Source organism: Schistocerca gregaria, chromosome 4 (genome assembly GCF_023897955.1).
Source record: "Schistocerca gregaria isolate iqSchGreg1 chromosome 4, iqSchGreg1.2, whole genome shotgun sequence".
Lineage (NCBI taxonomy): Eukaryota > Metazoa > Arthropoda > Insecta > Orthoptera > Acrididae > Schistocerca > Schistocerca gregaria.
In genome coordinates, this window is record NC_064923.1 from 599,080,056 (window position 1) to 599,093,634 (window position 13,579).

Sequence of the window (13,579 nt, forward strand, 5' to 3'; positions counted from 1 at the left end):
TGACAATGTTCTCCATAGAAGACAGGTATGAGGATAGAAGGTAAGGTGCAACATTTACTGGGGTAAGAGGTTTGTATTGTATAGGGAGAAAAGTAAGTTTGAGTCAGTTTCACTCTTTATCCTTCAAGGTTTTCTACATACGAATTTCTTACCCATACCTATTGCTCCATTTGCATATTTGTTTGGTAATTAAAATTATTCAATGGTTAGAGCTTGCTTATTTGTGCAGATGCTAAATTAAAAAAGAAGTAATGTTATGCTATGTCAACAGAACTGTGATTTAAATATACTCTTTTCATTCTTTACTTGGAGGTGTTTTGTTGGAAAATGTCACTTTTAAATGATTTAATCTTTCACTTTTCTATTTTCCATACTAGGAATCCCCAAGTGGCAGACTACAGTGGTATGCTGCTTAGTTGGTCACAATTCTGCAAGGAACCACTTCCAGACAGAAACTTCACATTTTGGGAATGGTTCTTCGCTGTGATGAAACTAACAAAGGAACATTTAAGAGGCCCATGGATGGATGAGTAAGATGCATTTTATTGCCTGCACTGTTAACTCATTTGATAGTGTAGAGCAGTTACACAAATACATTATCATTCAAAATGAAATGTTGCATAGATACTATGTAGAGTTATCTAATTCAAAACAATGTGGTGGAAGAAGAAACATATTCTCTCTTTGGAGACCAAGTCCAAGCATAGCTCGGGTCACAACTTAGTGTTAAAAAGACCATGCTCAAATATAGGTTGGGCTGCAGTTTTCTTGACAAGCACCCACCTATCATTCAAAAAGGGACTCAATCATATGAAAACACAACCTGCCCCTTTACTGATACTGCCTTCTGTTGTCAGTTTCTCTAGTTGTTAAGGGGGAAAAAAATTAGCGAGCATAACAGCTGTTGTCGTGTCATGAATGGCTGAGCCAGAATGATCGCAACGGCATAATTCAACGTTTTTTTCTCATTAGATTTTTCAGTTTGATGTAATTCTGCTGCAAATACATCAGGTTTATTGAGTGAGCAAGAAATTTTGGAAGCTCAAGAGTAAGAATTGCGTAATAACTCGCGTCATAGTTTTTTGTTGGGAGGGTAATTATACTTTCTGTTTTCATTATTTTAAAATTTGTAATGTGTCTAGGAAGTACAGTAAATATGAAAAATAAAACATGAAGCCTGCCCATTTTTAGTACGTATTGCTCTTGACGCTACGTCAATTGCATATGTGCCAGTAATGCTTTAAATAACAGCATAAACAGCTGGTCTCTTAGGTGTAGTATTCTTCTTAAGTGGCTGGTCTTCAAAGTGTTAAATAGTGTTCACTAATGTAAAAATATGTGACTGGGCTTCCAGATTGGAATAATTTAACAGAAACTCATAAACTTCACTTATTTAAGCAAAATAGGCAGTATAATTTAAACTTTTAAATGTTTTCATATGGAGTATGCACTCTATTATGGAGCAATGAAAGTGATGGCTGGCAGGGTGGGGAGGGGGGGGGGGGGCACCTAACCAGCCCATTGTCTTCCCTCTGTTTCTGGTGCCAGTGAGAAACCTTTTGGCCCATGGCCAGTGTATCTAAGCATACATTGTTGCCACAGTTTCATTTTTGCCACAAGTGCGGTCCAGGTAACATCATAAGAAGGAACGACACCTGAAAGAACATCTGTCATAAAAGGGGTTTATTTAAGGGGTTGATATGGCAACACTGCTCTTAATTCATATTACCCGTAGCACAGCTCAGCTATAGTTTGCCTGGTTTGGCTTTTTGTGCAAGTGGAAGTCTTCTACCTTGTGACAACTGAAGTATAAGCTGAGAAAATGAATGGGGGAAGCGTTCATTGTTAAAAGATTGTTAGCCTACACATCCCTTTTCTGTGCAAAATAGTATAAAATACTACCATCTGCTATACATGATTGCATCTATTGATAATATTTGCTGTGGTTCCATGGAACAACAGCAGGTTAACACAGAATATGATACATAATACACAGTCTCACTTGCATATTATAATTTATTGAAGACCAAGTTTGGATGACAGTTATCCTTTATCAAGTTTGAAAGTTAATAGTGTATGTTTGCTGTCCGTAACTGGATGTAAATAAATTGTTATGTGCAAGTAAGACAGTACGCCAAGTACTGCATTCATTGATACCAAGGTGAAGACGAACTATCTTCTCTACCAACGGTGGTAATGCCACATGACATTAAACAAATTTCTTATTACTATAAGTGTTTGCATATTATTTTTGTGTAGCAGTATTACGCTGGGAAAAAGACGGGAGGGGTAGTGAGAGCGAGCCAGAAAAAAATGTATTAAAATCTGTTTCAACTTTCATTTTTGGAGTTAGGAAGAATGTATGCAGAGAATGGAAAGAATCACTTTCAATATGAGAAGAAAAGATGTAGTTAGTTGTAAGAACAGACAGGATGGTTAATTTTTTGTGGCACGATGGTACCATGGTGCTATTCAATATAACATTTACAAGTATACTGTAAATTTAATATGGAAGGATGAGGATAGCTCCTCAGACAAATTTCACATACCATTTTCCAGTTCCGTTTGATTTCCTTAGAACTGCTTATAGGTTTTATGTAAAGTGTGTGGATGAGATTTTAATGTTCAATGTTTTGTGTTTGTTGTGTTACTGTATATACATTTTGTAGATTCTCCGCTGAAAGCAATAAAATGTGTGTACACTCAGAAAAAAATTTGGACATAGTATTGTGTGGAATTCTTTGCTTCCATTAAATTTGTTTGAAAAGATTCATGTTATAACTGCCCGAACAGGAAGTAGGTATCACCTACTGTCGTGTCATTGTCTACTGATAGGCACAACTGGATGCAGATATGGAGTGGCATTTAGTCGGCAAACCTATCTCACAGCCATTGTCAATTTACTTCTCAGTCAGGTAGCTCCTCAGTTGGCATCATAAGGGCTGAGTGCAGACCATTTGCCAACAGTGCTTGACAGATCCAGACAGTGATCTATCAAAGTTCTAGCCAAGCCCAGCAGCACTTAAATTTGGTGACCTGATGGGTATCGGTATTACCATTGCAGCATGGCTGTTGACAATGTTATAATGAGTTACACTAAACAGGCAGTGCATTGTAAATAAAAATTCACATTTGTGAGACTCATCACTGCAATTTATCTCTTAGTTAAATGTGAGAATTTCTGCAAATCATATTTACCCATTAGGTTTAGTTCATCAGAACTGGATTGAATGTATGAAGTAGAGTTAGAAATCAGTTGCAATTTGATAGTTGGAAAAGAGTTTACTATTTGGGGAAATCCAAAAAGTAAGTAAAATTAATCCTAAAACTATGAGATTTAGGCCTCTTTGAGGTTGTCAGGACCGATCTTTAGCTTACGGCAAATAATGGAGAAGTGTTATGAGTGGAACAGGGAATTGTATCTATGCTTTATAGATCTAGAAAAGGCATATGACCGGGTTCCTAGGAGGAAGTTATTGTCTGTTCTATGAGATTATGGAATAGGAGGCAAACTTTTGCAAGCAACTAAAGGTCTTTACATGGATAGTCAGGCAGCAGTTAGAGATGACGGTAAATTGAGTTCATAATTCAGATTAGTTGAAGGGGTAAGACAAGGCTGCAACCTGTCTCCACTGTTGTTCATATTATTTATGGATCATATGTTGAAAACAATAGACTGGCTGGGTGAGATTAAGATATGTGAACACAAAATAAGCAGTCTTGCAGATGCGGATGACTTAGTTGTGATGGCAGATTCGATTGAAAGTTTGCAAAGTAATATTTCAGAGCTAGATCATAAATGTAAGGACTATGGTACGAAGATTAGCATCTCCAAAATGAAAGTAATGTCAGTGGGAAAGAAATATAAACGGATTGAGTGCCAAATAGGAGGAACAAAGTTAGAACAGGTGGACAGTTTCAAGTACTTAGGATGCATATTCTCACAGGATGGCAACATAGTGAAAGAACTGGAAGCGAGGTGTAGCAAAACTAATGCAGTGAGTGCTCAGCTACGATCTACTCTCTTCTGCAAGAAGAAAGTCAGTACCAAGACTAAGTTATCTGTGCACCGTTCAATCTTTCGACCAACTTTGTTGTATGGGAGCGAAAGCTGGGTGGATTCAGGTTACCTTACCAACAAGGTTGAGGTTACGGATATGAAAGTACCTAGAATGATTGCAGGTACTAGTAGATGGGAACAATGGCAGGAAGGTGTCCACAATGAGGAAATCAAAGAAAAACTGGTAATGAACTCTATAGATGTAGCAGTCAGGATGAACAGGCTCAGATGGTGGGGTCATGTTACACGCATGGGAGAAGCAAGGTTACCCAAGAGACTCGTTGGTTCAGCAGCAGAGGGTAGGAGTAGTTGGGGCAGACCAAGGAGAAGGTACCTGGATTCGGTTAAGAATGATTTTGAAGTAATAGGTTTAACATCAGAAGAGGCACCAATGTTAGCACTGAATAGGGGATCATGGAGGAATTTTATAAGTGGGCTATGCTCCAGACTGAACGCTGAAAGGCATAATCAGTCTTAAATGATGATGATGATAATGATAATGATAATGATAATGACTACGAGACACATCACATCTCCATCATCAGTCTCACAAATGGTTTGCAGCTATCCACCTACATCTATTAATTTATGCATAATTAGATACCCTTGCACCATGTGCAGCATGATCTAAAAGTGCCACTCTTGGTCAAACTATCTTCTCTTGTAATGTTTCCTCTAAGACATTCACAAGGAACAGGTTGTGTCGTAGTATGTGACCCATTCATTTGTGTCTCCCTTGCTCTGTTGTCCTCCTAAATGACTTTTCTTCCCACTTTTTTTTGCAGGACTTCCTGGTTGGTGGTTTTATCTGTCCACTTTGTGTGTAACAGACACGTCTGGCATCACACCCCAAATGCTTCGAGAGGTTACATTTCATTTTTGCCTGTTGTCCATGTTGCACAACTATGCAGTGCTGGTGAAGGCTATGGAATGGAATAAAATGTTTTTCTTAGACAATGCAGTATCAGCTGTAGGAATATAAGTGTAAACAATTTCGTGTATGCTAGGTTGACAGGCATAGTCAGCACTGATGAAATTGTATAACTAAAATCAGGAAAGGAGTGAAACTTAACAGTTTTTCAGTCAGTGAGGCAACAATCAAAATTGGTGTGTAATCCAGCTATGAAGGGTATGTAGTGTGTTACATAAAAGTAATTAATTGAGCAAAATTGGAGTCCAACAGAAAAATTAATTATCCATTGTAATCACCCAGAATTATCTCCATTATTTAAATTTCAGTATAATTCTCTTCCAGATCATTGTCAAAAATTGTTAAATATGATTAACTTTTGATTGGTCTTGCAAAAACAACTTTCTTCTAACACATTTTTCAATCCATTGTGTGTGAAAATTAAACACTGTCAGTACAATACAGTAACTATTTTTCACATTACATGCAGTCTCTGTGAGCTGTCACAAACAACCTCCTCTCATCCTGTCCCCCCTCCAAGACCCACCCTGCTGGTCTGGGGGTTATAATAGGCCTGAGATATCCCTGCCTGTTTTAAGAGGCGACTATTTTCGGCCCTACAAATTCAGGTTCCATTTTATGGTTTGACCCGCTATTTTCCAAATTCTACAGAAGTGCGGGCCTTATGGGGAAGGTAGCCTTATGTGGTGCACGAGTTATCCATAGTGCCCAAATACAATCTCCTGAACCTTTTGTCATGGCTTTGCATCTCCACCTGCAATTCAACTATTTGGATGAAGACACTTTCTGGGGTATGTCGTATTCTTCTGTTGTCTTCTGTCCTCTTTTTGCCCCCATGACAGTATTGGATTTCTCTGCACGCAGAATCCATCATGGTAGCCAGTCCGTTTTGGTGGGGCCATCATGTACCCGTTTGGCGGTAGCCACCTGACAACACAGGGATCGCACTGCTGACGCCTGAGTTGTAAACTCCCCATGTATGGCAAGGAGTAGATGCCTGCCTCCCTGGGGCATCAGGACTCCCGGCAACTCCCATCATGCCAGATATCCTTTGCTGTGGCTGGGTGGCGCCTGTGGGGAGAGCACCTGATCGGAGTGGGTGGCATCAGGTTGGATGACCTGCAATGAAGTGGACTAAGTCATCTCTTTCTGGTGACCATACAGTGCCAGCAGTCTCCAAGAAGGGCAAGATTGAGTACAATGCTGACAGATATGACCCTAAATGATTTCCCTCCCTCGCTACATCATGGGAGGAACATAGGGTTACAGAAAGAAGAGAGCCATATTCGCCTCGGTATTTAGTCTGTAGCAGAAAAGATGGGGACTCGTTTCTACCTATGAAGACTCAATTTTTTGTTGAGCATCGTGAGGGTAAGTTTTGGGGAAGTGAATGCAGTGCAGTCTTGATTTAGAAAGCATCCCCAGCCCAATCCCGGGTGTTACTCGCTTGTGACCGGCTGGTATTCCTGTATCTGTCACTCCCCGTAAAAGCCTCAACATGGTCCAGGGGATTATTTTCCATCGCAACCTCCTCTTGCAGTCTGACGATGAGCTCCACACCAATATAGAACGGTGGGGTGTTCATTTCATCGGGCGCGTTTACAGGGGACTCAAAGACAACTGGGCTGCTACCAGTGCCTTCATCTTGCGTGAAAAGGTTCTTGTTCTTTTAATGTTCAACGTCCCGTCGACAACGAGGTCATTAGAGACGGAGCGCAAGCTCGGGTTAGGGAAGGATTGGGAAGGAACCCTGCCGTGCCCTTTCAAAGGAACCATCCCGGCATTTGCCTGAAACGATTTAGGGAAATCACGGAAAACCTAAATCAGGATGGCTGGAGACGGGATTGAACCGTCGTCCTCCCGAATGCGAGTCGAGTGTGCTAACCACTGCGACACCTCGCTCGGTTTGCCTGAAAAGGTCAAGGTGATGGTTTACTGCTGTGATGTTAAAGATACATCCCTCCCCCTATGTGATGCTTTAAGTGCTGGAAATTTGGGAACATGTCTTTCCGCTACACTCCCAATGCCACATGTCAAGACTGCAGATGTCCACTGCATCCAGATACTCCCTGTGCGCCTCCTCCCACTTGTATCGACTGCAGAGAGCAGCTCTCCTCCTGCTCGCCAGACCGCACAGTACTCCAAAAGGAGCGGAAAATCATGGAGTACTAGACCCTGGACCAGTTGACTTACCAAGAGGCTAAACATAAATTTAAACGTTTACACCACGTCCAGTTGACGTCCACATACGCTGCAGCTGTATTACCATCGCCATCAAAAATACTAGTCGTACCACATTCTATGCCACAAACAGTGGGCCCTCTGTGCCTCCAGAATACATCCACCCCCATGGTGGTAGGGGGAAAATCTTCTGTTGCTCCCAAAGTACCTACTTCGGGAGCTACGCCCCCACAAATGCAGGGGACATTGGTCCCCTCCACCCATCTGGAGAAGCAACAGCCTCCTCCGGCTCCTCTCATGTGGAAAGCGTCCCTTGGGACCCTCTCTCCTGAGGTCTCCGTTAATGTCACAGCAGACATTCACCAGTGGCTAAATGAGCCAAAAACTGCTGGACAAAGAGCTTCACGGTCTACCTTCGTGCCTGAAGCTACTTAGGAGAAGTCTTCCCAGCAAGTCCCTAAAGAGAAGTGAGAGGGCAAGCAAACAAAGAAGTCTGCTAAGAAAAAGGACCCTCTGGTGGCCCCAACACCACCACTCCCTACCAGTTTTACACCTGCAGATAAGGTGGAGATCTCAGCGTCCTCTGAGGACCTGAATCTCACTGATGCCTCATTAACAATAGGAATGGATACAAATACTCAATTGGTGGTGGTGGCAGGTGATCCTGAGGTCTAACCTGCCTCCTTGCATGCTTCATGTCTTCCCATACTCACGATAACGTCATCCTCCAATGGAATTGCTGTGGTTTTTTCCACCACCAGGCTTAGCTACGCAGCTGTTTAGCTTTACACCTGCTTTGCATTGCCCACCAGGAAACCTGGTTCCTGGCAATGCGGACCCCTGCCCTTCGCTTCTGTAGAGGATATTACAAGAACTATAGCAACTATAATAGTGTGTCAGAGGTAGTTTGTGTCTATGTACTGAACTCAGTATGCATTGAACCTGTGCCCCTTCAAACCCCTCTTGAAGCTGTGGCTGTCAGAATAAGGACGGCACATGAAATAACTGTCTGCAATGTATATCTTCCTCCAGATGGTGCATATCCCTGAACGCATTGGCTGCACTGCTTCATCAACTCCCTAAACCTTTCCTGCTTTTGGGAGATTTTAACACTCATAACCCCTTGTGGGGTGGTACTGTGTTCAACTTCTGCCTCTTAAATACTGGGGTCCCCACACATTTCAGTCTGGCTCATGGCGTGTACTCGGCCATTGATTTATCCCTCTGCAGCCCAGGACTTTTCCCATCTGTCCACTGGAGAGCCCACAATGACTTGTGTGGTAGTGGCCACTTTCCCATCTTCCTGTCACTTCCCCAGTGCCATTCCCCCGGACGTCTACCGAGATGGGCTTTAACCAAGGCAGACTGGGAAGCTTTCACCTCTGTTGTCACCGTTGAATCTCCCCCACATGGTACTATTGATGTGGTAGTTGAGCAGGTCACTAGAATGGTAATTTCTGTGGCAGAAAACACAATCCCTTGTTCTTTAGGGTGCATCCGATGAAAGTCGGTACCTTGGGGGTTGCCAGAAATCACTGAGGCCATTAAAGAGCATCGGTGAGCTCTACAGCAATATGAGCATCACCCTTCCCTAGGGAGCACCTTAGCTTTTAAATGGCTCCGTGCCCGCATTCGGCAGCTAATAGAAAGGTGGAGACAGGAGTGTTGGGAGAGGTACGTCCCGACCATTGGGTGCCATACGTCACCTTCCCAAGTCTGATGATGATCAGATGTGTTTTTGGGTACCGGACCGCGACAGGTGTTACTGGCATTAACATCAATGGCGTGTTATCTACCGATGCACACACAATTGCCGAGCACTTTGCTGAGCACTGTGTCGGGCCTCCACGTCCTAGAATTATCACCCAGCATTTCGCATCCTCAAACGATGGATGGAAAGGAAAACCCTCTCGTTCACTGAGTGTCACAGTGCTCCATTTACAGAGTGGGAGCTCCTCAGTGTCCTTGCACATTGCCCCGACACAGCTTGTGGGCCAGATTGGATCCACAATCAGATGGTCAAACATCTCTCATCCAACTTGAAGTGACATCTCCTCATCTTCAACTGGATCTCGTTTGATGGCTTCTTTCCATTGCAATGGCAGGAGAGCACCATCATTCTGGTGCTCAAACCTGGTAAAAACCCGCTTGATGTGGATAGCTATCGGCCTATCAGCCTGACCAATGTTATTTGTAAGCTGTTAGAATGTATGGTAAGTTGGCGATTGTGTTGGGTCCTGGAGTCACATAGCCTACTGGCTCCAGGCCAGGGTGGCTTCCGCCAGGGTCGCTCTACCATTGATAATCTAGTTTCCCTCAAGTCTGCAATCCGAACAGCCTTTTCCAGATGCCAACACCTGGTTGTTGTCTTTTTTGCTTTACGAAAAGCTTACGACACGACCTGGCGACATCATATCTTTGCCACATTATATGAGTGGGGTCTCTGGGGCCCGCTCCTGATTTTTATCCAAAATTTCATATCGCTCCATACTTTCCATGTCCAAGTTGGTGCCTCCCATAGTTCTCCCCATATCCAGGAGAATGAGGTCCTGCAGGGCTCTGCATTCAGTGTATCTCTATTTTTAGTGGCCATTAATGGTCTAGCAGCAGCTGTCAGGCCGTCGGTCTCACCTTCTTTGTCTGCAGATGACTTCTGCATTTTGTACTGCTCCACCAGTACTGGTGTTGCTGAGCAGCGCCTACAGGGAGCCATCCACAAGACGCAGTCTTGGGCACTAGCCCATGGCTTCCAGTTTTCAGCCATGATGTTGTGTGTCGTGCACTTCTGTTGATGTCATACCACTCATCCGGAACCAGAATTTTACCTTAATGGCATTCCACTCACTGTAGTGGAGACATATCGATTCTTAGGACTGGTTTTCGACACCTGATTGACGTGGCTTCCTCATCTTTGTCACCTTAAGCCGAAGTGCTAGCAGTATCTTAATGCCCTCCGCTGCCTGAGCGACACCAAATGGGGTGCAGATGCTCTATACTGCTGCATCTTTACAAAGCCCTTGTTAAATCTCGTCTTGACTATGGGAGTGTGATTAATTGTTTGGTGGCGCCCTCAGCATTTTGTTTATTCGATCCAGTGTACCTCTGTGGCATTCTAATGACAACAGGAGCTTTTAGGACGAGTCCCTCCATTGAAGGTTAGGCGCGCACAACTGCTTGCCAGTTACGTTGCATACATTCATAGTTCTCCTGAGCATCTGAATTACAGTCTCCTTTTCCCATCCACAGCAGTTCATCTCGCACATTGGAGGCCCAGGTCAGGGCTTACAATTGCGGTTCGCGTCCGGTCTCTTCTGTTCGAAGTGGTATCTACCACCATGGTGTACACTGAGGCCGAAGCTTCACCTGGCACTAAGGACTCTAGTTAACCCCCATTGCTCTCCGCTGTCACTTCCTCTTGATTCTTGACATGTAGGGACCATGAAGTGGTTTACGCTGATGGCTCTATGGGTGATGGTCACATTGGCTTCATGTATGTTCATGGAAGACATATGGAACAGCACCCCTTGTCATATGGCTGCAGTGTTTTCACTGCAGAGCTGGCGGCCATTTTTTGTGCTCTTGGGCACATCCGCTCATGCCCTCGTGAGTCATTTCTTCTCTGTGCTGACTCCTTGACCAGCTTACAAGCTATCGATCAGTGCTACCCCCCACCATCCTTTGGTAATGATCATCCAGGAGTCCATCTATGCCCTGGAATGGTCCAGTCATTCCATAGCATTTGTGTAGACCCCAGGCCACGTTGGAATCCCAGGAAATGAACTTGCAGACAGGCTGGCCAAACAGGCTACATGGAAACCGCTTCTGGAGGTTGGCATCCCTGTAACTGACCTGCAGTCATTATTACTCCACAAGGTCTTTCAGCTTTGGGAGACGGAATGGCATAATCTCGGTATGCACAACAAACTGCGTGCCCTTAAGAAGACTATGAATGTGTGGAAGACCTCCATGCGGGCCTCTCGCAGGGATTCTGTTGTTTTCTGCTGGCTCCGCATTGGCCATATGTGGCTAACACATGGCTACCTCCTTTGTCGCAAGGATGCATTTCGGTGTCACTGTGGCTCACATATGACTGTCGTCCACATCGTGCTGGACTGCCCACTGTTAGCCACTCTGCGGTAGACTTTTAACCTTTCCAGCACCTCACCTTCAGTATTGGGTGACAGTGCCTCAACAGCAGATTTAGTTTTACGTTTTTTGTGAGAGGTTTTTTTATGATACCACCTGAGGGTGGGCATTTAGCCTTCTCTCTGAGGTCACCAACCTCCTCCATTTGAACTCTGTCACATTTTCTTTGCATTTGTTTGTCTTGGTGGTTGTCTTCTTCCCTGAGCGTGTGCACCTCGCCTTGTATTTTTGTGGTGAACATTTTAATGTGTTGCCGAGTAGCTGAGTAGTTGGCTCATCCTCTTTTATTATTGTGATCAGCCACCCCAGATGATCTGCTCTATGGTTTTAATACCTTCTTCTACTTTTCCTTGTGGAGTATGTTTTCCCTGTTTTTTGTTTGTTCCATTCGTTTTCTTTTAAGGTGTAGTGTTGGGTGTTTTTATACCTTGAGCATTGCTTGCTTGCACCGGGAAAAAGGGACTGATGGTCCTGTAGTTTGGTCCCGAACCAACCAATCCTCCAAGAGCTAAAAAACAAAACATGTCAGTTGAAGTTGGCATGAAAATAAAGTTCATATATATTAAACAACAGATGAACATAGATATTAAACTTAAAAATTGATCTGTAAAATAAGCTGATTTTTATTACAACTAAGTTTTTTTTTTCCAGAGTAGTTTTCAGTAAATCATTGCCTTTCCTTTGGCAATGGATATTTTTGGTTGTGTGTTTATAGACTTCGGATTGATGAGTTCTATAGTTATAAATGCGTTTTGAATAGGATGTTTGACTGTTTTCTGGAAATTCTCTTAAATGATTAATTATACCAGTTTACACTCCTAACATGCTTTTTTCCCTCGTGAATTTCAGTATGCTTCTATAAAAATGGAAAATCAAATTCAAATATTTGAAAGCCCACTAAAACGCTCCATTCAAGTCCTGTGATGTCACTGGCTAGTTCACTGCTCTTGCTGTCATAGAACTCATTCACAGTGATGTTTCTTTTTTTTTTATTTTGGAATTTACGTTTCAGAAAAGGGTTACAAATGGTGTATAGTATCGTACCATACAAATACATCTATAAAAACTCCTGAAAAGTTGTTTTGAGTGTTCTAGAGAATGAGAAGGTGCATAAAATGTAGTTGCACTGTGCCAGCAGATTGCCAAAACGTCGCCGCACAAGCTCACAAATTTAATTAAAAATGTATTGCACTGTGAAGTTGACATTAATTTACCTCTGAGATATGTTTTCCCAATTTCCAAGGAAGTATAGCTTCATTCAGTGAAATTAAACTCTTAGTGAAAATTGTCAAATCTACCTACATTATTTTGTAGCTTAGTTTTTAGAGCGGTAGACCGTTGAATAGTGTTCAGAGATCCCTGGTTTGAATCCAATCCGAAAGAATATTTTAACTTGTTTGTAAAACGGCTCAACAGTCCTGTCATGTGAAAACCAAATCACAATTATTAAACTTCACCACACCGATCAGAAACATAATATTATTGTGTTTTCCTTGCTGTTTACATGCGCTTACAATGGCAAACGTTCGCACATTTCGTGTTCAAAGAGATATTTTATAGTTAATGTGAACACACACTTTTTACTTTATTAGAAACAATGTCCTTTTCATCTTCATACTATCCAACTAGGATCGTTATTGTATAAACTTTTGAAGTTTCACCATCTTGCTTAAAGATGAAATAAATCTGCCTCAGACACTGATGTTAGTTTGCGCCCACAAACATCACAGCTTTCACGTTTATGGCAATGCATGTTGTACATGGTTTATATATCTCTGTATGGAAATCTAAGTGTCAGACACTTCATTTTTCTGTGGGAGTATGGTTATATCTTCACTATTAGCATTCTTTCCAAAGAAGTGAATTGCTTATTTGCAAAGTAAATTTATTTTTCCTCTGTTGTCCATTTCTCAGACTAAGATTAATGTGAAGCTATATATAAAATATATCACCATCGAAACAACTATTACAATCAGTTCTTGCAAACACTATTCTCATGTTTTGTGTGAAATTTTTAAAAATATGACCCTTCCAGGAATCGAACAACAACCTCTTTACTTTCTATTCGTTACGCATGTTCGGCACATTGTCTCTGCTAAGTGTCTTCTATGGAGGAAATCAGCACTGAGGTTTGCCAAGAATAATTTTATTGTGCTTTTGGTCATAGCAAGAAACAGTGTAGGTATTGCAGTGGTGCCAGTTGAGTCTATCAGTAGATCGGGTTTGACTAGGCATGGCCTACACCTCAATAAGTATGGGAG

The 13,579-nt window shown here is 42.5% G+C and overlaps 1 protein-coding gene across 13 annotated transcripts in view; it reads left to right on the forward strand.

Annotated features, from left to right (window-relative positions):
* The window catches only part of LOC126267038 (signal transducer and activator of transcription 5A), a 153,749-nt gene that overhangs the window by 63,423 nt on the left and 76,747 nt on the right, over positions 1-13,579 (forward strand). For all 13 annotated transcript variants that reach the window (XM_049971832.1, XM_049971826.1, XM_049971827.1 and 10 more), the window contains one exon: positions 378-530. In XM_049971832.1, the coding sequence (XP_049827789.1) occupies positions 378-530 (153 nt within the window). The remainder of the gene's footprint in view (positions 1-377; positions 531-13,579) is intronic.